General features: G+C 40.5%; 2 protein-coding genes across 3 annotated transcripts in view; one reads left to right on the forward strand and one right to left on the reverse strand.

Annotated features, from left to right (window-relative positions):
• etv4 (ETS variant transcription factor 4) overlaps positions 1 to 11,629 on the forward strand; it is a 34,192-nt gene extending 22,563 nt beyond the window's left edge. For both annotated transcript variants that reach the window (XM_054598365.1, XM_054598366.1), the window contains 8 exons: positions 1,496 to 1,625; positions 2,217 to 2,399; positions 2,733 to 3,142; positions 6,565 to 6,633; positions 7,331 to 7,378; positions 8,536 to 8,708; positions 10,326 to 10,427; positions 11,123 to 11,629. In XM_054598365.1, the coding sequence (XP_054454340.1) occupies positions 1,496 to 1,625; positions 2,217 to 2,399; positions 2,733 to 3,142; positions 6,565 to 6,633; positions 7,331 to 7,378; positions 8,536 to 8,708; positions 10,326 to 10,427; positions 11,123 to 11,353 (1,346 nt within the window). In that variant the 3' untranslated portion in view covers positions 11,354 to 11,629. The remainder of the gene's footprint in view (positions 1 to 1,495; positions 1,626 to 2,216; positions 2,400 to 2,732; positions 3,143 to 6,564; positions 6,634 to 7,330; positions 7,379 to 8,535; positions 8,709 to 10,325; positions 10,428 to 11,122) is intronic.
• Positions 11,630 to 12,620: 991 nt separating this feature from the next.
• LOC129090966 (ATP-dependent RNA helicase DHX8-like) lies at positions 12,621 to 23,548 on the reverse strand. The gene is given in 24 exon segments (XM_054598364.1): positions 12,621 to 13,032; positions 13,725 to 13,904; positions 14,121 to 14,317; positions 14,535 to 14,663; positions 14,894 to 15,031; positions 15,243 to 15,398; positions 15,567 to 15,707; positions 15,915 to 16,096; positions 16,245 to 16,343; positions 16,346 to 16,454; positions 16,538 to 16,723; positions 16,827 to 17,021; positions 17,938 to 18,119; positions 18,621 to 18,768; positions 19,662 to 19,759; positions 19,848 to 19,935; positions 20,053 to 20,244; positions 20,608 to 20,752; positions 21,173 to 21,493; positions 21,600 to 21,706; positions 21,809 to 21,888; positions 23,103 to 23,169; positions 23,254 to 23,339; positions 23,438 to 23,548. Coding segments are annotated over 24 exon segments (3,549 nt in total). The 5' UTR covers positions 23,541 to 23,548; the 3' UTR covers positions 12,621 to 12,812.
• Between the last annotated feature and the right edge of the window lie 938 nt (positions 23,549 to 24,486).

The raw sequence follows: 24,486 nt of genomic DNA on the forward strand, positions 1-24,486 counted from the left end.
ACTCAAATTATTCAATTTACAATGAATTAAACAACAAATCTTTCTATTTGAGAAGCAGGACTGCATTTTCACCTTTTTATGAATGCCTTAAAAGATACATAGATTATCGTAGTTTTAACTTTTTTGTTGATCGACTAATCAAGTTAAATGAAAATTAAATGAAACCGGTTTGAATCTTTGCTTTTTATTCTAGTTTTTAACAACGCATTTCTCCCTACTTCCTCAAAGTTGAGAGTTGAGGGACAATCCTGAGTGTGACAACGGATCCTTGAGGCAGTTTGTTTTATGTCACTATAATCTCTTGTCACTTTTTGGTCACTCTGTGTCCTCCTTTTTGTTTTTTCACTTTCTATCTCTCGCCTTAGTGGAGGAGTCATCTCTGGCCCCATTCAGTCAGCCAGACATTTTTTCTCCTCCTTTTTTTGTGAATGGATGTCGGTATGTAATTACCTGGGCTGAGCTTTCAGTGTGGCCTGCTCCGTCAGTTCCACACCCACTGCACACACAGACACACATTTAAGCACACACACATTCACGAGCATGCACATAGATTCAGACTAGCCGAGATTTCTAATACGCACACATACAAACTCGTGCACACACATAAATACAGGCCTCCCCAGCTGGAAGTGCACAGCTGCTGCTGTTTACCCTGTCGGGACCAGAAAAACATCCTGTACAGTTCTCCGGGTGAAAACCTCCCCTCACATAATAAACACAAGCCCTCGGCACAGTTTGAAGCTCCACTTTGGGTGGTTTTTGTGGCCATCAAGGCAAAGGTCCCCTCCAGCAGTTCAGCTTGATAGACAGTTCGGTGTGCTGGCGATTGAATGAATGCCTTTGGGGGGAAATGAAACGGCAGAAATATTGCTTATTATTATGGACTTTGAGTGTAGACGTGGCATTATCATGTTATTATCCTTGTTACCGTCTAAACTCTAAGGCAAAAAGTGAAGCGTACAAGAGATGGCTTACATCTGGATACCAATAGGAAAGAATGCAGGGACATAGAATCAGTGTATATGCTGCTCTAACAGAGGTGTGACATTTGCTTTCATCAGTCCACAGACATCTCTCTGGCCCGTAGAGTTGTTTAGCTTTAAGCTTGACTTTGACAGAGGAAGTTTTGGCTGCTGTTGTGTCTGGAAGAGTGAAGAAAAGTGGGCGAGGACACTTTGGGCTTCCAAATGACTGCTGGAATGCAGTCGTGTGTGAGCGTGTGTGTGTTTTTAGTGTGCCTGATCTCCTCAGTGTGTATGTAAGTGTGTGTTTATACGTGTCTGTCTGTTGCCCTGTGTTTTGCAGCTGACAGTCACTTAAGCATTTTGGCTGGCACGTAAAAGAGATTCCTGTGCAGACAGAAGTATTTCCTTTTGCATTTAAGCTTAACGACCATAGTATCGGGGCAGGGCTGAATGAGAAAAGAATATACAAAGCCCTATTTTTGTGTGTGTGCCAACCTTCATCTCTGCTTTCTGTTTATTCTCTCTTGTAGCAGTGGCATTTCACAGCCCTCCTGTCACCATCAAGAAGGAACCGCAGAGCCCGGGATCCGACCCCAGCCAGTCCTGTAGCCACAAGCAGAGCTTCAGCTACCCGAGTGGAGAGCAGTGCCTTTATGCCAGGTACGTCCAGGTTCTCCTAATAAAGTACATGTTGTTTAAAGTATGTTGTCCCTGAACCTTTGATGTGTTTCAAAGGGACACTGTACCCAAAGTGCAACACAAAAAAAATATTCATAAGTGCCTCTAGTGATATAAAACAATAAGTGGAATTATACTTTGTAGGTTTTTTGTTTCTCATCCTTTCTCTGAATGTTGGCTTTGTCATTTCCCCCTCTTAGTCTATACCAGACTTCCTCTAAGCTTTTTTAAGCTTTTATTTGGATTATTTATTTTTATTGGGGCACTAATACAAAAGCTGATTTATGTCCCTCTGCATATTTACTGACATAATTTTGTTACTAAGCACAGAACAATACTTTTTTTTTCCCATTTTCCATAACAACCGTTATCCAGTGACCCAGCACTGCTCAGCTGTCATGCATAAGTCAGCACAGCTAAAACACTGACCACATGCTATTGACCACCAACCCCCCACCAGAGAGCTCCCATTAGCCCTGTTTGCTGTATTGACCCTCCCCAGTACGACCCTGCTGTTACATGTGCCTTTATGCATGCATGCATGTACTCATGGGTGTGTTTTGTGTTTTTCAGTGCCTATGAGCAGAAAAGGGCTGTGGGAGGAGCTAAGAGCTCCTGCCCAGGGACCCCCATGTCTCCTATGCAGCAGCATTACTCCCCGAAACCCGCCACGGCCGGACGGCCCGATGCTGGCTACATGAACCCCGCTGCCACCTCCCAGCCACTGCCCAGCAACAGTTACCCCATCAACGCCAGGTGACACAACACTAAAGTCTTGGCAGCAGCTGTGATTGACATTTTACCACATTTTAACAAAACCATAACATTAACGAGAGCAGCATTTGTTAATACTGGGCCGATGGGTACTGCTGTTGATTATTTTTTTATTGTAAACATTGTGTTCACATGCTTGAATTACATTTTAAATTATTATTTTTATGGAATAAAACTATAGAATTCTGTAAATTTATATAATGACAATGGTAAAAAAGTGTATTTGCAGTATAAATGTGATCTAAACAACACATGTATACTATTTTGTAGAGTTGCATGAGATCATGAAATGAGCTGCTGTATCTCATTTCTCAGCTCCAGGTATCAGGGCCCCTCAGGTGACCCCATGTGTCCCCAGTTCCAACCACCAGGCCAGGCCTTTCAGCGTATGCCATCTGCCCCTGCGGGTCATGGCAGCAGTGGAGCTGGTGGAGGTCCAGGGGGCGGAGGTGGTGGAGGTGGAGGTGGCGGTTATCATCGGCAGCACTCCGACCCCTGCATGCCCTACCTGCAGCAGAGCTTTAAACAAGAATACCTAGACCCGTTGTATGAGCGGGCGGCTCACATGGCGGGGCCTGGACACGGGAGCGGACCGGGACACGGGCACGGACCTCACCCTCAACCCCACCAACATCCACACTCACACCCTCACCCACACCCACACAGGTTCCCACCAGCCCACATGATGGTGAAGCAGGAGCCCACAGACTACACCTATGAACCTGGTGAGTGACTCAGACTTAAGTCACTACAGTATGTTAAAAAATTTATAATGCAGGCTTTTCAATGATTCTGAGCAAGTGGGTGAAATATGTGAATAGGAGACTATAATTCTTTTTCTAATTAATTGATCAATGATCGAGTATATGAGTTATCAGAAGTGAAAATTCTCAACATTCTCCCAGACCCAAGGTGAAAAATTGAAGGTTAAAATAGCTTGTTTTGTCCAAGCAACTGTCCAAAACCCAAAGACATTTATAAACGTGATTTATGACGGACACATGCAGCAAATCTTCACATTTTAGAGGCTAGAACGAACAAATGTTTGGCAGTTTATTAAATTAACAAAAATCAAAAAATTGATTTATACATTAACTGTTACAGGAATATGGAGGCATATTAAATTAACTTGCAAGGTTACTGAAGGTTTGGTGCTACGAAAAAGTAAAACTCAGCGATTTGTGTGTTTTGGATTGTATTTTTAGAGAGACAGAGAAAAATGCACGGATCAGTTTCATCTCATTTGTGTACATAACATCAAATACAGTATGTACCCGTGAACTGAAGCTTGAATCTTTACAATGGTTGAAATGGTTTATAAGGAGTGTTTGGCATCACAAGCCGTCTCAAAAAAAAGTCCCCTTTTGAAGACAAACCCTCCCCTGTGTGCAAAGCTAACTCAAGAACAAAATGTCCAAAAGGCAAAACAAACTTCTTCACTGTATCTACACCCCGACCCGACTCCCTCCCTGCCTCCAAAACTCCTCCTTTCAACTCTCTGACACTTCGCAAAGAAAAGGAGAAAAAAAAATGTTTTTTTCTCCTGCAGCTACACTCCTCCCTCCGTCCTTACCCCTCTCACTCCCTCCCCCTTCCACCTCTCTCTGTGAGAGAGAGAGGCAGAGGAATTTCATTGAGAAAATGGAGGGCACTGGAAAGACTAGAGTCCCTGGTGGAGTGCTCCAGAGTCTCAGGTTGCACCAGCGGCTTCCTTTTTCTGCAGGCAGATGAACTCATAATGGAAAAATGAGCGTGGCCGCAGTAACCCGAACCTCTCACTGGCTGGGCTTTGGGAGAGGGTGAGGGGGAGGGTGTAGGGGGCGATGGGGGGGGGGTACAGGGTGGAGTAGCCAGCGCTGGCGCTTTTAAAAACAAGCTGAACCACTGGAGAGCTCAGACACCAGCTCCTCTGCTCGCCTCTCTGAATTTAAAAGAACAAGGAGAGAAATATAACACTCCCCATACATCGTGTCCTCATTCACCTGTATCAAGGCTGCTATAGGACCTAAAAGCTATTGTTGAGATCCCCACAGGTCCCACATGCACTTTAGTGGATGGCTACAAAGCATGCCTTCCAGCGCTGAAACCAGCATACTTTATGCATAATAAAAACCCAAAGAAAAGCGACCCAATTCTTTTCACTCTCTTATGTTTTTATACCTGCAGCTTGTAAAAGGTTGGACTGGATAGCACTGACAAGGAATCAAACAACCTTGAGAAAGAAAGGGGAAAGTACAAAAGGATGTTTTTCTGGTGATAACTGCAGGGTGGAGGAGAAAGTTGTATTTGGTGGAGTTTCCTGAGGAGTGACTCATATATGAGTTTAACCAACAGCAGAGACGGATCAGACGTAAAAGATCAAAGTTTATCACTTGTTTGTAGACACTTATACAATACACCACACTTTTCATGAGATAATAGAGGAGAACAGAAGCCTTAAACTTTAAGATAATGTTTCAAATGAATCTGTCCGACTCTGGAGAATGCAAACAAATTTCCCTTTGTACTTCCTTTAAAGATTACCACTAGATCTCTCAATAAACAATGTACAGATGTCTGTATGAAAGGAATGCTGCAAGTAAAAGGCATTTATAGAAATATTAATATGCTCAAAAGGGCTTAGGCAAGTAGTCTTTTAAAAGTTCAATCAAAAACATTAGTGAAAGCTTAACTGTCACCATTCAAAGTTATGTAAATCTAATTTGCAGACTAAATAAAAAATATATTGTTTCATTTAGGCAGTTAATTGGATATTTTGTGTTTTTAAAGGAGCTTTTGAATGAATGCAACCGGCAAACAAAACATTGAATTGGTTCATAAAGACAGATTAAGAAATGAGCTATGATTGTTGTTTATTTGCTGCTGACTCATAATGTTGTTATCGTCATTTCATAGAAAGAAAACGTGTCTCAAACTGTAAGGTCATGGGCATGTAATGGGAAAATAGTACTTGAGCATACAAAAGAGGTGGATTGACGTAAATAGCGTGTAAAGACAACAACGCCAGTGTTTTCCTTTTAATGTGAACAATGAAAGCCAAATGCCACAAGTCTACAGCCCCGTTTAGAAAAGCAGGCTTCAGACTGAGACTAGTTTCACACACAAATTGTCATTCTTGCTCTTAATCACTGCTATTGTGTTGCATGAAAGACACAAAATGGTCATGCCACTCGGATCACAATTAACCCCGCTGCTCTCACACCCAATCTGCCGATCACTCCCTAGTGGGAGTCTGCCGTTGCTGGCAGACATATTATTTACAGTATGATCGAGTGCTGCTGCCCCAGAATGGAGGGTTTGATTTTTCCCCAGTGGCATCTTATCACAGTCGCAGTGCTGCAGCTGCATTCCCCAGGAGTGAGTCACGGCCAGAGCCAGAGGCAAAGAGCTGCACCTTTTCTGTTTTTATGCTCTCGCTTGTGTCTCGTTCATACAGTTGACATACGGGACAAAAAAGGACAAAGCTATATAGAAGAATCGATGTTACACCTTTTTATTTGTATTCACAGACAGCCAAAGCTAAGGATCTCTCAGGATACGGATCACAAAAACTTTTGTAAAAACTTTGCCGTGTTCCAACTTGCAGAGAGTTTTGCCCAAAGGTTTATGAGGAGGAATATAAAATCTATTTCGGTGAATGCACCTATTTGGGTCAGTCAATAGTGCCCAGATAAAGTGCAGACACTGTATACTGTTGCACGTTTCTGGTCTGGTGAAGGTGCTTGCTCATGGCCTAAAAATACCACCCGAGACAAGAGAAGTGATATGATAAATGCAGTTTGTCCTTGAAATGTTCAGGGTGATCACACAAAATATCCGTTTAATATACCCAGCTGTTATTGGCTTAGTAAGCAGTAAATTTGGTTTTATTTACTTGAATTTATAAACCCTTTGAGGGATTATTCTCCAACAATCAACCCCTTGTGAGCAATTTCCATTCTGCCACTTAATTTGATGTTTGATAAAACACCGTTTTGGCTGAAAAATCGAATTTTCTTTCACTGGGACAACTGGGAAAGAGAATGGATGGATAGATAGATAGGTTGAATATCTGTACATCTATCTATCATTGTTCACTGTGTCAACCACTGTTAAACTGATTAAATAAACTCAAATTTGACCTATGGCTTTTTGTGTTCTGTTCCAGATGTGCCTGGATGTCCCTCTATGTACCACCACAATGAGGGCTACCCAAACCCCCAGCACAGCAATGAAGGTAACATCATATTTGTCCCCCTTTTATAGGCCTCTGCTAAAGTATAGTTGTTTTCCTTTTAAAGGACTCGTAGTGATGTCAATATTTCAATTGCATGTTTCCAATCTCCTCTGCGATGCTTTATCTTCATTGAGCCTCCGCTGGTTAGAGCTCTGCGGTCATTGGCTAACCGGCGCGGAGTGTCCGTGTTTCCATTGGCTAACCAGCGGTGTGTCTATGTTTCCATTGGCAGAGGCTCTCGCCTCACCCCTGCCTCAAGAATCCCAGAATAAACATAACTCCTGGAAAAAGGCACAGCATTTCCCCAGCCAAAAAAAAGGAAAACCTTCTTTCCCTTCACTCTCATTGTTGCACCATTTTGTGTAATTCAAATTCTTATTCACCAACAGACTGAATGACTCCTACGATGTTACAACAATAACAATAATACTGGCACTGAAAATGGGAGCAAAACATCCAAGACTGTTTCAAATGTTTCCAATATGAAATCCTCTCCCTGTTACTGGAGTGCTCTATTCTACTTATGTAAAAGCAGAGTACACACTTATTAGCTTATTGTTATTCATGCGTGAATAGATCCTTGTATTTTGTTTGAGAGGTTATTCGAAGCTTGGCACGGATCCCAGATGAGCAACCTAGTTGTGCTAAGAATCTAGAACCCTTGAAACTCTAACACAGCTCTCCCTTTGTCTCCCAGGTTATCTGTTTGAAAACGACTCCCGTGTGGTTCCAGAGAAGTTCGAAGGTGAGCCAGCTGCACCCATAATCCCCCTGCATTTACACAGAATTATATGTGCCCACTGCAATCCACTTGGTTAGGTGTTAGTTGGATGACAGCAGGTTTAGGAGAGAAACTCTATATACATGAATATCATCTCATAGACGTCATGGATCCTTGTGTGAGAGGTACATGGTTCTTCGTGTACTCACAAGCTTAGTTAGAGAATTCGCATTCCGCGCACACACACACACACACACACACACACACACACACACACACACACACACACACACACACACACACACACACACACACACACACACACACACACACACACACACACACACACACACACACACACACACACACACACACGATGTGGAGCTCCTCTGTCACGGTGAGAAGAGAGACGAGCAGTTTCCCATGGTGTTGTTGGTGATTGACGCTAAAGGAGATTGAGTGGAGAGCCCGAGGGTGTCAGCACTGGTTGAACCAGTGAAGTGTGCAAGTTCATAGAGAAACAACAGCAGTAACTTAGCTGAGCTTCTCGTGTTCTGTCACTTGTGGACAACATATCCGGTAACACGTAAACAACCAAGAGCTAATCAGTGTCAGTTTACCTACATATTGTTTCAACCAGTTAACGCAATCATTTGTTTTTATTTTTGTCAGAAGTAGTATGCATCTTCTTCTTGCTTTTAAATTCCTTTGTTCTTTGTTTTACCTTCAGTTTTCTTTCTCAGTCACATACCATTGTTCCTATTTCCGTCTCTACTAAACACACTGCTGCCCTTTTTAGTGGTAAATTTGATAAGCGGTAGTTAATAAGCATTTGATTCAGTTTACGTCAGTATGCAAACATGAACAATCAAGATTAGATGACTTAATGATGTACTGGCCCCACTACAATTCAGCAACTTCTTCCAGCTGTTTGGCTGGTCAAAATGTCCTTGTTTGTACATGTAGAATAGGAATATTTTAGACCCTAATTTCATGATTGAATCTTAACGGACTGATGCAGATTAAAGTGCAGAAAATGAATAAAGTAAACTTGGCTGTGTGTAAACTACAAAGATGTTTGAGTTGCATCATAAGCTGGTCAGATTCAGTGACTACTGGTCCATTTGTAATCATATGCCCATAAACACACTGACCTCCAGTCTCTTGTCTCCTCGTTCCAGGTGAGGTGAAGCAGGAGGGGGGAAGCGTTTTTCGCGAGGGCACACCTTACCAGCGCCGCGGCTCTTTGCAGCTCTGGCAGTTCCTGGTGGCCCTGCTGGACGACCCGGGCAATGCCCACTTCATCGCCTGGACCGGCCGCGGCATGGAGTTCAAGCTCATCGAACCTGAAGAGGTTTGTCTGAAACTATCTTTTTCTTTTAATCAAAAATTGTACATTTGTCTTTTGAGACAACATAAACAGGAATATTGTGTCGTAGAGTAGAGGTGCAGTTTTGTAGACTTTTCTCAATTACTCACAGTATTTTAAAAGCTAAAGTATTGAATTTAATTATGAAAGAGATGGTGTAACTTTTTGATTTGACTTCAACACAACGTCTTAGGTTTTTCTTTTGAAGAAAGCATCTAGCAGACATTAATGCAACAGCATCTTCAGGTCCTTATGCATTTGTGTTGATGATTATCTTGCTCAGTTTTGACGAATAATAAAAAAGGATCTATAGGTTTTTTTAGGCCATAGCCTTTTTCTATCAAAACTGTATTAATATCCCCTTAAAAGTATGTTTTTTTTTTATGAAAACGTGCCCTTTAAGATGCATCAGCACTATTTTTTTGTGTTGATAGAGATCACAATGTTAATATCAATCTGATAAAGACAGCACATGAGTTCTTCTTTGAATGGATTTATGATAGCAGGGTTTTTAGGCGCTACCTAGAAGTGAGATTTGGCCACTTTCCTCATCAGTCTATTCTCTTATCCATCTTCCATTAGTCCCCCATTCATTATTCAACACATGAAACACCGGATTGATAAATGAAGGACAAGCGCTATCACAGAATCATCCAACACCCCCGTTGTCTCTCACCTCCTCACATTGCTTTAGTCGAGACGTTTTCTGCGATGTTTAAGTCTGCAATTTGATTGGACGAATCCGAAGGCGTCCATCTGGGTGGGTCCTAATACGGATAGGTCTATACTGTGTGTTTTCCATTATCTTTTCACTGTACATTAAAAATGTATGCGGTAAGAGTTTTACAAGAGCAATTAGGGCTGAGAGCACACTCAGAGATCAAACAGGGCTGCTGGCTGGATGGCCACTGTGGGATACAACCTGTCTCTTCCTGAGTCATGAATCTCAGTTTCTCCCCCGCCCTCCCCCCCCAGCTTTACACTTTATTCCCATATCTCAGATGTTTGTCAACATTAAGATCATTCACTGTTGTGAGATGATTTGATTTACTTCCCCTTTGCCTGTGTGGGGCTGCGAGACACTAATTTTTTTCTATCAGAGTTAGAGGGTCCCTCGTCAGCTGAGAGTTCAATTTTGGGTTGCGAGTGTATTTCATTGGCTCTGCCTCTGACAACCAGCCATGACTCTTAGTTCACTGTGAACACTGTGGGACTCTGGTTGCATTCAAGTGGTAATGGGTTACATAAAAAGGAAGTGAATCCACATGTGGGGACTCGCCCTGGTCTTGGCATGTTGACGCTGTTTAGTTAAAGAGCAGTGAAGACTTTAGCTTGTCACAGAGGACCCCTAGTGGTCACAGAATGGAAATACACACAACTGTGTATAATTGTGATTTGGGGGAATATTAAATTCAGGAACAAAAAAATGCTGACACCAACAATTCTCTTTTGTTGCCGTGACATTTGAGGAGGGTTATGTTCTTAAGCCCTTCAACAATCATGCAAATAAGCACTCGCCTTTAGATTAACCTCACCAGAGCTGAACTGAAGCCAGAAGTGTAACCACAGCCATTTCCTTCTTCCGTCTTCTCCCCTTCTCAGGTTGCCAGGCTGTGGGGCATGCAGAAGAACCGTCCGGCCATGAACTATGACAAGCTCAGTCGCTCTCTGCGCTACTACTATGAGAAGGGAATCATGCAGAAGGTACAAAACACACACTTTTAAATATGTCTTTATTTTAAAAGGATTTAATCTTAAAGTTAGAAACCATTGTCCCTTAAAACTGTATATCCCCTTATGTATTTAAAGTAGTAGATTTTTTTTTACTTTTCCTTAAACCTTAGGCTTGCTAAAGTTTCCTTCCATATGTATTCATAGTACGTCCACTTTATTAAAACATGCTGTTATAAAGGGTTAATTAGCTGTTACTAATGGCTAATAATCATTTACAGATGATTTGTTTAACGGCTATTAGCATAAATGACAATAACTTTTAGGTTTCCTGGTTGTAAATAATCCATTTGGCTGGTGTTGATCCTCCTCTAGGATGGCACAAAGGCTTTTTACAACAATCCATCAAGAATGCAGTTGTAATTGTTAATAAGCTGTTTAAAGATCATTTTGATCCAGAAGTGGTCAAAGGATTCATTGGAGAGTCTTTCTGTTTAATGAAATAGCAAATTAAGTGGTCCATTAAATGGTCTAGTATAGTACACCATAAATGTCCTAGTGTAGTGTATAAAAAATGTCAGTACAGTATGCCTTTAAAGAATCATATTATAGTATGCGATAAAAGGCATAGAACAGTATGTTATAGGAGGGTACCTCTGAGCAACTGGAAGTCTGTTAAACTGGAAAAGTAGTGATCTTGACTGGAGCCGTGTCCTTTCCCTCTCCAGGTGGCAGGGGAGCGCTATGTTTACAAGTTTGTGTGTGAGCCCGAGGCCCTCATCTCCCTGGCCTTCCCCGACAATCAGCGGCCCAGCCTGAAGGCCGAGTTTGAGCGCTACGTCAACGAGGAGGACACAGTGCCCCTGTCCCACATGGATGAGGGAGTGCCCTATGCCACGGAACAAGCCCCACAACAAAACATGGGCCCCCAGCCCTACTCCAAAGGCTACATGTACTAAAGCCAGCCCCCACCCATTCCTCCTTTCTACCCACCTTCAGAAATCTTCCTGTTGTACTGACCCATCATCATACACACCCTGAAATCCCATGCACCTCTTGCACATGCCCACCCCATCCACTTGTATATAAGGCTATGGCGTTTTTGTTTTAAATTAATCTCATTCGGGATTTTTTTGTTATGTTTTTAAGAGCTGCATTCCTCTCACATCTGAGGCCTATTCAATCCATAAACATGACTGTGGTTGGAGAGATTGCGTAATAAATACCCATAATAATACCCAAATTGAAGTGGAGACTATTCTTTCCTGTTCTTTTTGTGATGAGGCACATTGGGCTATTCTATAACGGGTCACTTTTTAATATTTTTAGAAAAACAGTCTTACTATAGATTCTCGAAAAAGCACAAGAAAATCCTAGTATAGTGTGTCAAAGACATTACAAAAAAGGAATAGTATATATTTAGAAAATAAAGTCATAGTTTAATAATATAGATAAACTATAATATGTTTTCGACATACTATACTATGACTTTATTTTCTGAATAATATACTATACTTTTTGTACTATTTCTGACATACAATGACTTTTTTTACAATATACTATATTTTGTACTTTTTCTAACATTCTGGTACTTTTTTCGACATACTATATATGACTTCTTTTCCGATTTACCATGCTATGATTTTTTTGTACTTCTTCCTACATAATATACAATTACTTTTTTGTCATTTTTGACATATACTATGACTTTTTAAAAAAACATTTAAAAAAAAAAGTCACTGTAGAAGGACGAAAAATAAGTCATAGTATAGTATGTTGAAAAAAGTCATAGTATAAGATGTTGAAAAAAGCACAAAAAGTAACTGTATAGTATGTTGGAAAAAGCACAAAAAAAAATCAAAAAAGTACACAAAACATAGTATAGTATAGTATAGCGAAAAAAAACCCATCATTGTACAGTATGTCTGAAAAAGTAAAAAAAAAAAGTCATAGTAGAGTCGAAATAAGTCATTGTCTAGTATGTCGGAAAAATGTCAAAAGGTTTTAGTATTATATGTTGGGAAAAGTACAAAAATGTCATTGTATTGTGTGTTGAAAAAAGTCATAGTATAATATGTTGAAAAAAGTCAAAGCATAGTATTTCAAAAAAAGTACAAAACAGTTAAAGTACTGTATGTCGAAAGGAGTACAAAAAATAATTTGTATCGTATACCAAAACCTCATATTATAGTTTGATGATGATAAAGAGGCAGCAACGAATAAAAGTGCATCCAGTGTTTATCAGCAATTACGAAAAACAATATTTTACAAAAAAAGGTTGATTATTTCGTAGTTACAAGACAAAATTAAGAATTACTAAAGAATAATACATATTGTGAAACATGTTTAAAACTGATAAATTGAGGGTTAATAAGCAGATTGTCCAGGTTCAGTGATCATGCACCTCACAAGAGATCATCAGCGCCGTCTGAAAGCACGGGAGATTCTCCAAGCGTTGGGTTCCTCGTAACGATTGTACAGCGGTTCCAGTTTCTGTTGCCTCTTCTGCCGGCTGAGGCGCGTCGGGTCGCCGACTCTGTAGAAGGCCGGTGCAAACTCCACCAGCCAGCGCGGGTCGATGGTGGTCACCTCCCGCATGTACTCCTTGGTGGTCAGCACCAACTCGTGGTACACAAGCCTACAGGCAGTATGAGGAGGACAAAATACAGTTAGTAATGAGTAGGGCTGCCACTAGAGCTTAAACAAAGAGGCAGATGGTTGTCAAGAAAAAGTGACAAACATTTGGTCGTTCCAGTTTCTCAATTGAGAGGATTTGAAGCTTTTATATGTCCTGCATGATACTGAATATCTTTAGGCTTTGAACGGTTCAAAACTATCAATTTGAAGACGCTCTAGGAAACTGCAATAGGCATTTTTCCATTTTTTAATAGATAAAGAAGTTAAATGATTTAGAAGAATGTAATTGGCAGAATAACCAGTAATGGAAATATATAGTATTTCTGAAAAAAGTCATAGTATAGTATTTAGAAAAAAAAGATATACATAGTATAGTATGTTGAAAAAAGTTATAGTATAAGATGTTGAAAAAAAGCACAAAAAGTAATTGTATAGTATGCCAAATGATCAAACTAATGTCGCTGCAACCAAATAACATTCGAATTTTACGTGATAAATTAATAAAGTTGATTCATTTTCTGTATATGAATTCATAAACTAATAATTCTGGCAATAATAATGATTGATACATAAAAAAATCCATACAATTTATACACTCACTCTGCAGGAAGACACAAGAACAACAGCTCTAAGTGAGGCTCAGATCATGTTTGTGGGATACAGATTAAAATCAGCAGTTCAATACGGACTCACCATTCTGGCTGGCGGTTGAAGAGAGTGCTGGAGGGGTGGAGGTACACCACCTGCTGGTCAATCAGGGTACGGTACCCATCATGGGGGTGCTTCCTGGCAGAGTTCCTGAAGAAACCGCTGCAGATCGCTTTCTGGACCCGCATGGTAGCCGTTCCACAAGATACCACGTCCAACTTGTGTCTGGGGAATAGTTAGTGTTGTTAAATATTTGTGTACTAAACTCAAAATGAGATATCTAGATTCAAATTGTAACATTTTACGGTAATTTCTCCATTTTACACTATACAAGGTCTGTTTTACTGCCAATCCATTCTCAACAATACAACAAAAACTGAAATACGCAGACAGAACTCAAACAAATCATTGAAACACAGTTGAATTTCATGCTCAGTTTACCTGTCCATGATGCTCAGCATCTGCTTACGGATGTCCATAGCTCTCTTTAAGGATCGGGCCTGGATGAAGTTCTCGAAGCACCAGGGGTTGGAGAACTTGTTGTTCTTCCAGGAGTTGTAGACCGACAGCAGGGTCAGGTGGTCTCCCTCCGGCTGGAAGAACTTTGTCTTTTTCTGGTCAGCCAAGGCCTGCTTGTCCTGAAAATGGAAGGAAGAATTGAATTTTGTGTCTTATGACGATGCATGTTAAATTAAAAAAGGTATGTTGATGCCTTCAAAATGCTTTACTGATGTTTTCAAAACAAATATTTGAGAAAACAAGTAATTGTGTGTGTGTGTGTGTGTGTGTGTGTGTGTGTGTGTGTGTGTGTGTGTGTGTGTGTGTGTGTGTTAATGAAGTAAATCGGCCACAAACCTTTGGTCTGTAAAAGATGTTCTGCACTGACAGCATGGAGACGATGGTGAGCATCTCTTCACTGCAGCCCAGATGGCAGGACATGATCAACATCTTACACAGCATGGGCTCCAGAGGAAACTCAGCCATCTGAAACACACAGACGGGGGTTAATCAGACACAGATAGTATGCATGATGAAGACCAAACAAAAAGAATATGCAGACTTCTCATAAACAGAGAGGGTTGGAACAAAGAGGACAAACCTATTCCAGGTATTACTCACTTGGTCATTGAAGCACTGATTATACGAGTTAAGAAAGCTGTATCATCGGTTATAATGCAACAATCTGACGTAGTAAACTTTCCTATTCTACTCACCCTTCTCCCCAGACGTGTCAGTAAGCCTTCATCATCCAGAGCTCCCAGAGTGTAGAGCTGCTCCATGGCTGTGATCAGAGTCTCCATGGGAGGAGCGTCCATGAAGTCAAAGGACAGGAGGTCATTGATGCCCATGGCCTGGTGGAGGAAACAAACAAAAACAAATGACAAATATACCAGAAAGACAATAATAACATCTGTGCAACAAAGTCATGAATAAAATCTCAAATGTCATGCGTCATATCCCAAGGCAAGGACCATGCTTTGTATTATCAAAACTGAAGAAAGAAAAACAGTTAGAAAGATGGAAAGTGATTCAGGTGAGTGCTAGAAAAAGACATTTCTTTACCTTCAGAGACAGCACAGTGCTGGCCAAGTTGGTTCTCTGGATCTCGGGCACGTTGGTCGTGAGCATCTCGTCCCTGTAGGCTCTCTCTGTGTACAGCCTGTAAGTCTTCCCTGGGCCCGTTCTGCCGGCTCGACCCGCCCTCTGCTTGGCCTGGGCCTGAAAAACCATCACACACTCGTAAATTTTCCTCCAGGACAATAAAGCCTGTCCATATAACAAATAGTTTTTTTCAGCATCTGATAAAAACCACTGAAGTTTCCAGTTAGGGAAAACCCTAAAATGTTTACTTTACAAATAATGAAAACATGTTAAAAATGGAAGTACCTGTGATATGGGAGTCACCACAAGCTGGTCGATCCCAGACTTTGAATTATACACGATCTGCTTCACAAAGCCGGGGTCCACCACGTAGTAGATCCCATCAATAGTGAGAGACGTCTCAGCAATGTTGGTGGCAATGATGACCTAAAAATGAGAGGATCAGAAATGAATAACTCCTTTTGTTTTGTGCTAAACAAATATATTAAAATTCTATCATAGAGTGGCAAGAAAATGTAATAATAAAATGTACTTTTTCAGCAAAGACAGGTGTTCTATTATTTTGGAACTTGAATGGGATCGCAGGTTTCCCAACACCTCGCTGGTTTAATCTCATCCAGTCCAGATTATTACCTTTCTGCTGCCGGGGGGTGCCGGGTCAAAGATCCTGGTCTGCATCTCACTGGGCAGAGCAGAGTAAACCGGCAGAATAATCAGCTCAGGAACATCCGGCCCCAGTGACTTCATTCTCTCGTACAGGATCTCACAAGCGGTGTCGATCTCCTCCTGTCCAGTCAGAAACACCAGGACGTCACCTGGATAAAACGACGAGGCGGAAGATAAATGTTTTTAACATAAAACCAGAGTCAAATTATTTTTTTCCTACAGAGATATGATTAAGTTTCTTACATTTAAAACTGTTTTAAATTCAAGATCAGGAACCTGCTTCTGACACTACCGTACCTGGAGGCTCCATCAGATGAATCTGCATGACTGTGATGAGGCTGGCGTCCAGGTAGTCTGTCTCGGGCTCTTTGGTGTAGAGAACCTCCACGGGAAAGCTCTTCCTGGGATGGTGAAGATGGGCGCTTCAAAGAAATACTGAGAGAACTTGACGGCGTCCAGTGTAGCAGAGGACACGATCAGCTTCATGTCTTTGCGCTTCTTTATTGTCTAAAAAGAAATAAGAGGAAGTTACTGCATGTGAGACTGCATTGTTCATCTTCGAAAACATTTTGTAGAATGTAAAGAAATACCTTCTTGAGAAGTCCGAAGAGCACATCGGTGTGGATTGTTCTCTCGTGGGCCTCATCCAGCATTATGAGGGAATACAGACTCATGTCTGCGTCCAGCAAACACTCCCTTTGCAGCATTCCATGCGTCATGTACTTGATCACCGTCTCTGTACTGGTGCAGTCCTCAAATCGAATGGTGTAACCAACCTAAAGTTAAAAGGTAAAATATATATTGAAATGGATAAATGATACAGGAGAGAGGAAATGCTCTCACTATGAATTTCTTGTACGGATGAAGATGATTACTAACCTCTTGTCCCAGACGGCAGCCGTACTCCTCAGAGACTCTCTTGGCCACGGACATGGCGGCCACACGTCGGGGCTGGGTGCAGCCGATCTTCCCCCGGGAGGTGTAGCCCGCCTCCGCCAGGTACTGAGTGATCTGCGTGGTCTTACCGGACCCCGTCTCTCCAACGACGATCAAGATCTGATTATCGTGGACGGCCTGTGAAGAGAAATAATTAATTGGTAAGGTAATAAAGAGATGTTACAGTGCGTTAATAGAAACATCGGTGCGTTCAACACCTTTTAGACATCTTTCAAAAGTCCCCTGTTCTCTCAGGCTGAAAAAAGCTTATTTTGGTGTGATGGTGAGTTTGTGTCCTTCTGGAAAAGTAGGTTCTACTGTGTATATTTATAGCCTCACAGACTAAGGTCTCGCTGTGTAGAGATCTTTTTCGTCTTAAAAACGTTAATCTCCACCACTAAGGAAATAATAGATAGTGGAAGAGAATGGAGACCTGTTGATGCTGCTGCAGTTTATTGATTTGCATGCTGAAATTATGTAAACTGATTTTAATAATATTGTTTGTTTTATTTACCATTTTATGCAATGCACTCTATGTATTCAGCTCTATCATATCTTTATTTTTTATCAAGTGTGTTTATATTTTCCATCCTTTTCCCAGTCTTAATGTTCATTCTATGTCTATTTCCTCATTGTAAAGCACGTAGTGTTTGCATTTCTTGTACAAAAGGTGCTCTACAAATAAAGTTTATTCTCCCTTTTATTATTACGTTAATATAATTTACTTTTAAGGGGAGACACCCCAGGTAAATAAAGTGAATATGAGACTAATAGATTCCATGAAACGTCCCCTGTTGACTACTTACATTAAGATATTTTTCTTTGTGTTACAAGTTTTTTGAAATATTATGTATAAATATCCAAATGAGGCATTATCTAATGCTAACTTCTGAGAAATCAACAGACAACATATAAAAGATAAACACATAAATTAGTATTTTGGTTGTTTTCTTTCCACTAGTCTAAAAGAAGACATATTATGGAAGGAAAATATGCATAAACTCAAAATTGACCAGCACCATAGTCTTTGTTCCCATCTCAACACTGATCTTACCTGAACAAGCTGTTCCTTAAGCTTGTAAATAGGCAGACTCTCTCTCTGCTGCAGGATGGAAAGTTCTGTCTTCTTGCCATACGACACCTGGTTCCCTCCGAAGGCGTATCTCTTCCACGCTGGGAGATCGATAGGCATAGCGCCGATGCCCCTCAAGTTGGCAGCAATCTGCCTTCCTTCATCTGTACAGGAGAGGAACAGGACTAATGTTGAGTTCCGGCGAGATCATACCATTTAGTTTAATCAAGATGAACTGCAATGATAACTCGATAGCCTAACAAGCTCTTCTGGTATTAAACTGTGAGTCAGAGGTAGCGACCAGGACTGGAAGGAACTTGTAAACCCTCTGATGTCCCCTCAGGCTACGGAAGACAGAGTCACAGTGCATTATGGGTGCCGGCGTAAACTCATGGGGAAGCTAGATAATCATCTCCAGCCATGCCACGGTAACGATGTAACAGTGTAATAGGCCTGGCACAAGACAGATGGTTAAATTTCATTCTCTACATTTTAAATCTCTGACACAACATAGATTGATTTCGCCCTTGAATTCATTTTCTGTTTGAAAGTTTGTTGCACTGATGCTTGAAAGTCACACAGTCAGTGCTGCACACATGTAATTCTACAGCTTCATTCATAAAGAGTTTGCTGGATCATTACGAAAATGTAGTCCGGGTTCTTACAATCAGGCATGGGGTCTGTCCAGTGCTTGTTGATACCGGTAGGGATGGAGTCCATCTCTGCTGCGCGAGCCGTCTGCTTCAGCTCCCTCCTCTCCTTAGAAAGAGCGCTCTGCATCATGGCTGCTTGGGAGAGGGAGCCATCTGGATTCTGATGGGCAAAATATAAAACAGTTGTTGGTTTGATCATAGAGAAACAAATGTTATCAAACTGCATCAGTAGTTACAGCACAAACATACAAGTCCCAGTTCTTCCAGGTATCCAAGGTACTATATCTAAACCAAATGCTTCACCTAGGACATTTTGGGCTTTATCATTTTTGGATCATTTTTGCTGTGTTAATGCAAATGACATAGTTTTGTTTTCTAATAAAAAATTCTATTTTCTATTCTAACAAAACCTATTAAAGAGTTTTTTTGTTGTTGTTATTTTGGAAGTTCAATATAGCTCTTATAATGAGTCTATAATAAACTGTGCAGCAAAAATACACACACATAAACCCTTACACACAAAAATGTCCCCATTAAACACAAACTTTTGATCCCATGGCCATTGAGTATAAAATGATACATTATATTATATCAGGCTTTCAAATTAGAGTCCTGGCTTCAATATTGTAGTTTTAATTATGTTCACTAGATTGAGAAATGTACTCATGTTTGCCCTATGAGGAAAATAACCGCTGTGTTATGGAGACTGCAGTCTGCTGGAAAGATAAGTAACGTCACTGATGTGCACCATCTACAGGCGAGAAAAGCAATAGCTGCTGCAATTCTGAAAATGTCTTACATATGATGTTTGTTTAATGATAATCTAGATTAATACAAATTTAGAGAGAGACATAAATTATAAACTAATTTCAAAGAGCTTTAAAATCTTATATTTGGCTTTGAATTTTAATTTAGCATTTATATCCACTGGAAGTTGCACACAGAAAAAGTGTGAGTGACTGAGTTACAGCCCACTTCCATGACATGTCATTAAGATAAATATTCAGTTTGATCTGCATAGATTTAACCAAACCACAAAGTCTATATATTTACCTTTACTATTTTGACCGGGCTCAGGTTTGTGCTAAATTTGGTCTGTCCCCTCAGGAATGGTGGTTCATCTTCGACCAGATCAATCTCTAATTCTTCATCTGTGGAGGGAACCGTTACAGAGGAGACGTTATTATGCAGCATAACTTTCATTTAGCCAGAACTTTAGAATAAAAGGGTAGAGTTTACCTTCATCGTCATCTATTTTAGGAAGGATTCCCGTCTCCTCGTCAAATTCTGGGAACTCTTCTTTAGGGAGTACGTTGGCTGCAATCATCTGAACAGGACAACATATTTTATTAACTAGATGGTTAAAAAGCAGCCAAGGACGACGTCACCCCTGAGGAAGGATTTAACACTTTATCTGTTTTACATGAATGTGTTCCATGAATACCTGTTTGATTTCCCATTTTTCAAGGTCGGTTATCTTGGCGAGCCGTTTGCGTTCTGTTGGGTTCTCCTCTATTTCCACCATGCTGGCTTCAACAGGGCGGTCAGGGTTCCTCATGGTCTCGTCTCCGACTCCAGTGTCCAGGTTTCTTCTCCGGTTGGGGTTCAGGTCCTCCCCCGTCTCCTGGTTGACATCCTGGAAACATGTAAACAAGTGACCAATTATTTCTAGGCGACATTTGAGCAACCAATTACTATATATAGGATGCAAGTCAAAACTGCTTTTAAAAATGAATGCATTAGTTTAACAATTACACATGTTATGCATTGCAGGCAGCAGGTTGCAGTTTTGCAGAAATGTTATAACCATAAAACTGTGTGATAAACTCACATTTGATTTCATGTCATTGTCTGAAAGTAGGGAACAATGCATAATTTATGATTCACCTTTAGTTCTTAACTAATCAACAGCAGCTACAATACTTTAAACCATTACTACCTTACCTTAAGGTGTAATGAACAAACCACCTTTTCTTCCGATCTTTTAAAGGTGACTCACCTTCATGCTGAGGCTGGCTTTGGTTCCGGTGAATGACAGCACTTTGACCTTCACCTTCTGGCCTTTGGTGACCACATCAGCCACATTGGCTATGCGACCTTCTTTGCGTAACTCTGAGATGTGCACCAGGCCCTCAAAGCGTTTCCTGCAGACAGTTTCACAACACAGGTTAGGATCAAGATGCAAACACCAAAAGAACATAACAGGCAGACGCTGGTATAAAACAAAAATCTGAATGCAACGTAACATCTAGTGGATGTTTTTAGTCAGTCAGGGAAAAAATGATCTGAACAATTCTCAAATTACACACAATTAGGGAGAAATATCCAAATTATTAGAAGTATTTTAGAAGCAGCTGCCCAGTTTTGAATCTAATCTGCCGCCTTTTGCTGCATGTCGTCCACACTCTCTCTTTTTCCAGTTGTACTAATAAAGCCACAAAAGAAATAGGCTGGGACAAACAATCAACTATGAAATCCAGGAAAACTAAACATTAAAACAGGATAAACATCCCTCTCATTGTTTCGGTGTGCATGGCTGTAAAGACAACCTTCCACTGACTGACCTGAGGCCCTCCAGCTGCACAAAACAGCCAAACTGCATAATGCTGCTGATTTTGCCGTCGTAGATGTCGCCCACAACAGGCTCTTCTGGCGGAGGCCGATCCACGAGTCTGTCCCGACAGCGGTCAGAGTCTCCCTCATCCTTCTTGTTGATGTCATCGTCTCTGCGAGGGCTCGGGGGATGGTCGCTCCAGCGTGACGGACGTTTCCTTTTGGGCTTGGGGTTCTGGTCTCCGTCACGTTCTCTCGATCTGGAGCGAGAACGACTTCGCTGGCGTTTGTGTGTGTCTCCACCTCCGGTACTGTCCAAATTCCTGACTGACCTGAGGCGCAAATGAGAAAAAAAAAACACAAAGAATGTAGATCATAAACTGTCCATTGGTTTATTGTTTTCAAATGACAGTCACACTTTTAGTATAAAACGTTTACCTATCATCAGAGCTTGTTCCACAGATGTTAGGCATAAGCATCTCCAGCTCCTTCATGGCTGCTGCTGCCACCTGCTCATCATCTTTTTCTGTGTGGCGAGGTGGAATCTGAAAGAGGGGGTAATAATGAGTGACAACAGCTTCATAACCCAATAAATATTATAAACTGCATTTGCATCTGAAATGTAGAGTCATAAAAGAGAGCCTTACCATCCACACAGGGTCATCTGGTTTACATAAAGCAGGGTATTTATGTTTCAGGTTGTCCTTTTCACTCTTTGGCTTGACCTCTGGTTGATGTAAGAACAGAGAATATATAGTTTAACAGTGAACATGATGCTGTAAAACATTAGGTATTATTACTTAACCCTTTCATGCATGAATTATGACAACCTCAGTCAGGTGTTTTTATTGCTCTTTAGGCATGAAAAACAAGATTTGAACTTTAAAAGATAACTTTTAAGAGATTTCTACATGTCCACTCAGGTGGACAGCGTGCATTTTTGTTTTCAACTGAAGAAATATGTATTTAACAAACAAATGAATAACATTATATATAAAGATGTGAAAACTATAAAATAATATATGTATATACAAAGATAATGTGCAGACTATCGTTTATGATAAAAACCCAGGGCACAAAGCCACAAGACACTGCATGCAGATTGTTACGTACAGTGTCTTGTATGTATACATGTTGTAGGCCTACATGTATTGTGTTCTGTTTTGTGTTGTTGGTTTGTGTTGTTGTTCTGTCTCCTCCCACTGTTTTCAGTCTCCTCCTTCTCAGATGTGCGCACCTGGTTCCAATCATTGATCATCACCACACCTGTTCCGGATCTCCTATCAGCCATTCCCCTTTAAATAGTCCTTGTTTGTGTTAGAGAAGGTTGTTGCTTTTTGGGTTGAGCTGTGGCAGAGCTCTGGTTGAGCTCTGGTTGATTTTGCTTGGTTTTGCTGGTTCACTGATGAATCTTTAGTTAAAACACCTTTGTTAAAACCATTTACTTTAGCAGCCTACTTTTGTTTTGTCTTGTGTTAATTCTTTGTTGTGCGCACAGGGACAAACGAGGATAGGTAAGATACCCTGGGTATACATATTACATGCACGTAGGTTTACCTTTTGTTAAAACCCCAGATTAGAGTGAGCACCACCTGCTGTACTTTTGGGTGTTTAGCACCTGTCAATGGGGGTGGGTTTATTTATGTTCTTTTCCTTGGTGCCACTGACGGTCCTCTTTGATCCCTGTGTTGCTTTTCTGTAAATAAATACTTTCTTGAATTCATATTGGGATGTTCTTGGTTCTTCGTGTGCATGCTGCATCATGGCATCTGTTTGCATTGTTTGCTTCAGTTTCCAGAGACAAACCTGATCTCGGGGAGTCTTGTATGTGCAACTATGCCATTAAAAACCCAGACTTATACAAGAAAACATTTGAAAAGCTGTCCACTGTAGTGACCTCCATGCATGAAAGGGTTAATGTGTATTAGACAGTTTAAGTACCTTTACTTGTCGATGGTGAGGACCTCATAGTGTGAATAAGTCTGAGCAGATTACCAATAAAGGTGTCCTGAAAGAATAAACATGGATTTAAACACAAACAAAGGCAACAGACATTAATAATGTGTTTTGTTGTGTTTTGTTTCACTCTTACTGTGAAGTCTGCTCCATTCTCAACCAGAGAAGCTTTGAAGTCCTCAAATGTTGGGTGTTTCTCTGCCAAACTGATGATAAACTCAGCTGCAAACAAAAACAAATGACACGTGTTGACTCTGACACATCGGCTAGCTTGTTAGCTTTGTAGGCTAGCTAGAGGAGAACAACAATGCTGACGTTACCCAGATCCTTCTCGCTTATTCCCAGATGATTCTCCAACTCCGTGCACACCTTAGACACCAGAGACAAATACTCGAGACGCTGTATTTCTTCTAAAGCAGCCATTTCTCTTGTTTACGTCCAACCGGAAGTGGTTATTCTTCTCCTGTTGTAGTTGGAGCTCCAGCGGACGTTGTTGCGCCGCTGCTGCCCCCTAGCGGTCACCAGGCGGATAACAGTATGACAGGTTGGGACCGAGTAGAACATTCAGCTACTTGTAGTTTTTTTCCCCCTATGTTGCTACATTATACTTCCACTACAATACATTTATTTGATTAGTTATTCTATGATGATATACAGAACCAGTCAAAAGTTTGGACACACCTTCTCATTCAACTACTTTGAAGAATCTAAAATAATAATAATACTTTCATTTTATATAGTGCTTTTCTAGATACCCAAAACATATTCTGGTTTGTTGAGCATTTGTTTGTTTACCACATAATTCCATATGTGTTCCTTCATGGTTTGGATGTCTTCAATATTAATTGTAATTGTACAACCTGTGACCAATATAATCACATTTTAAAAAGACATTCAAAAATGTCTGCTTTTATATGCAAAATAAATTTACAATTTTACAAAAAAAAACAACCGTATTTTGTTGTAGCAGAGGTGGAAGAAGTATTCAGATATTAAAAAAGTGTAGTAATACTCATGCATTCAAAATGTAACTTAAGTAAAAGTATCAAAATATACAGTAAAAGTTTGGATGTCTCAATCTACTTAAAAATCATTAACAATAAAACACAATCCTGGATGTATTTCACTGGTACTGTATATACAACTTTGGACCCATATATGTTGGTTTACAGCTGAAAAAAGGGGTTTAGTTAGAGAAACGCATCCAATATCTGTTCTACATTTTTAATTATTTGTTAAAAAACTAATAATTTATAGTAGTATAGAGTATATAATGTATAGTGATGTTTACATAAATACATCACTTATTTTAATCTAGTAACTTAACATATTCTTATAAAATGGGCAATTCTGCATGAGTACTTACATA

This window comes from Anoplopoma fimbria, chromosome 5 (genome assembly GCF_027596085.1).
Source record: "Anoplopoma fimbria isolate UVic2021 breed Golden Eagle Sablefish chromosome 5, Afim_UVic_2022, whole genome shotgun sequence".
Classification (NCBI taxonomy): Eukaryota; Metazoa; Chordata; class Actinopteri; order Perciformes; family Anoplopomatidae; genus Anoplopoma; species Anoplopoma fimbria.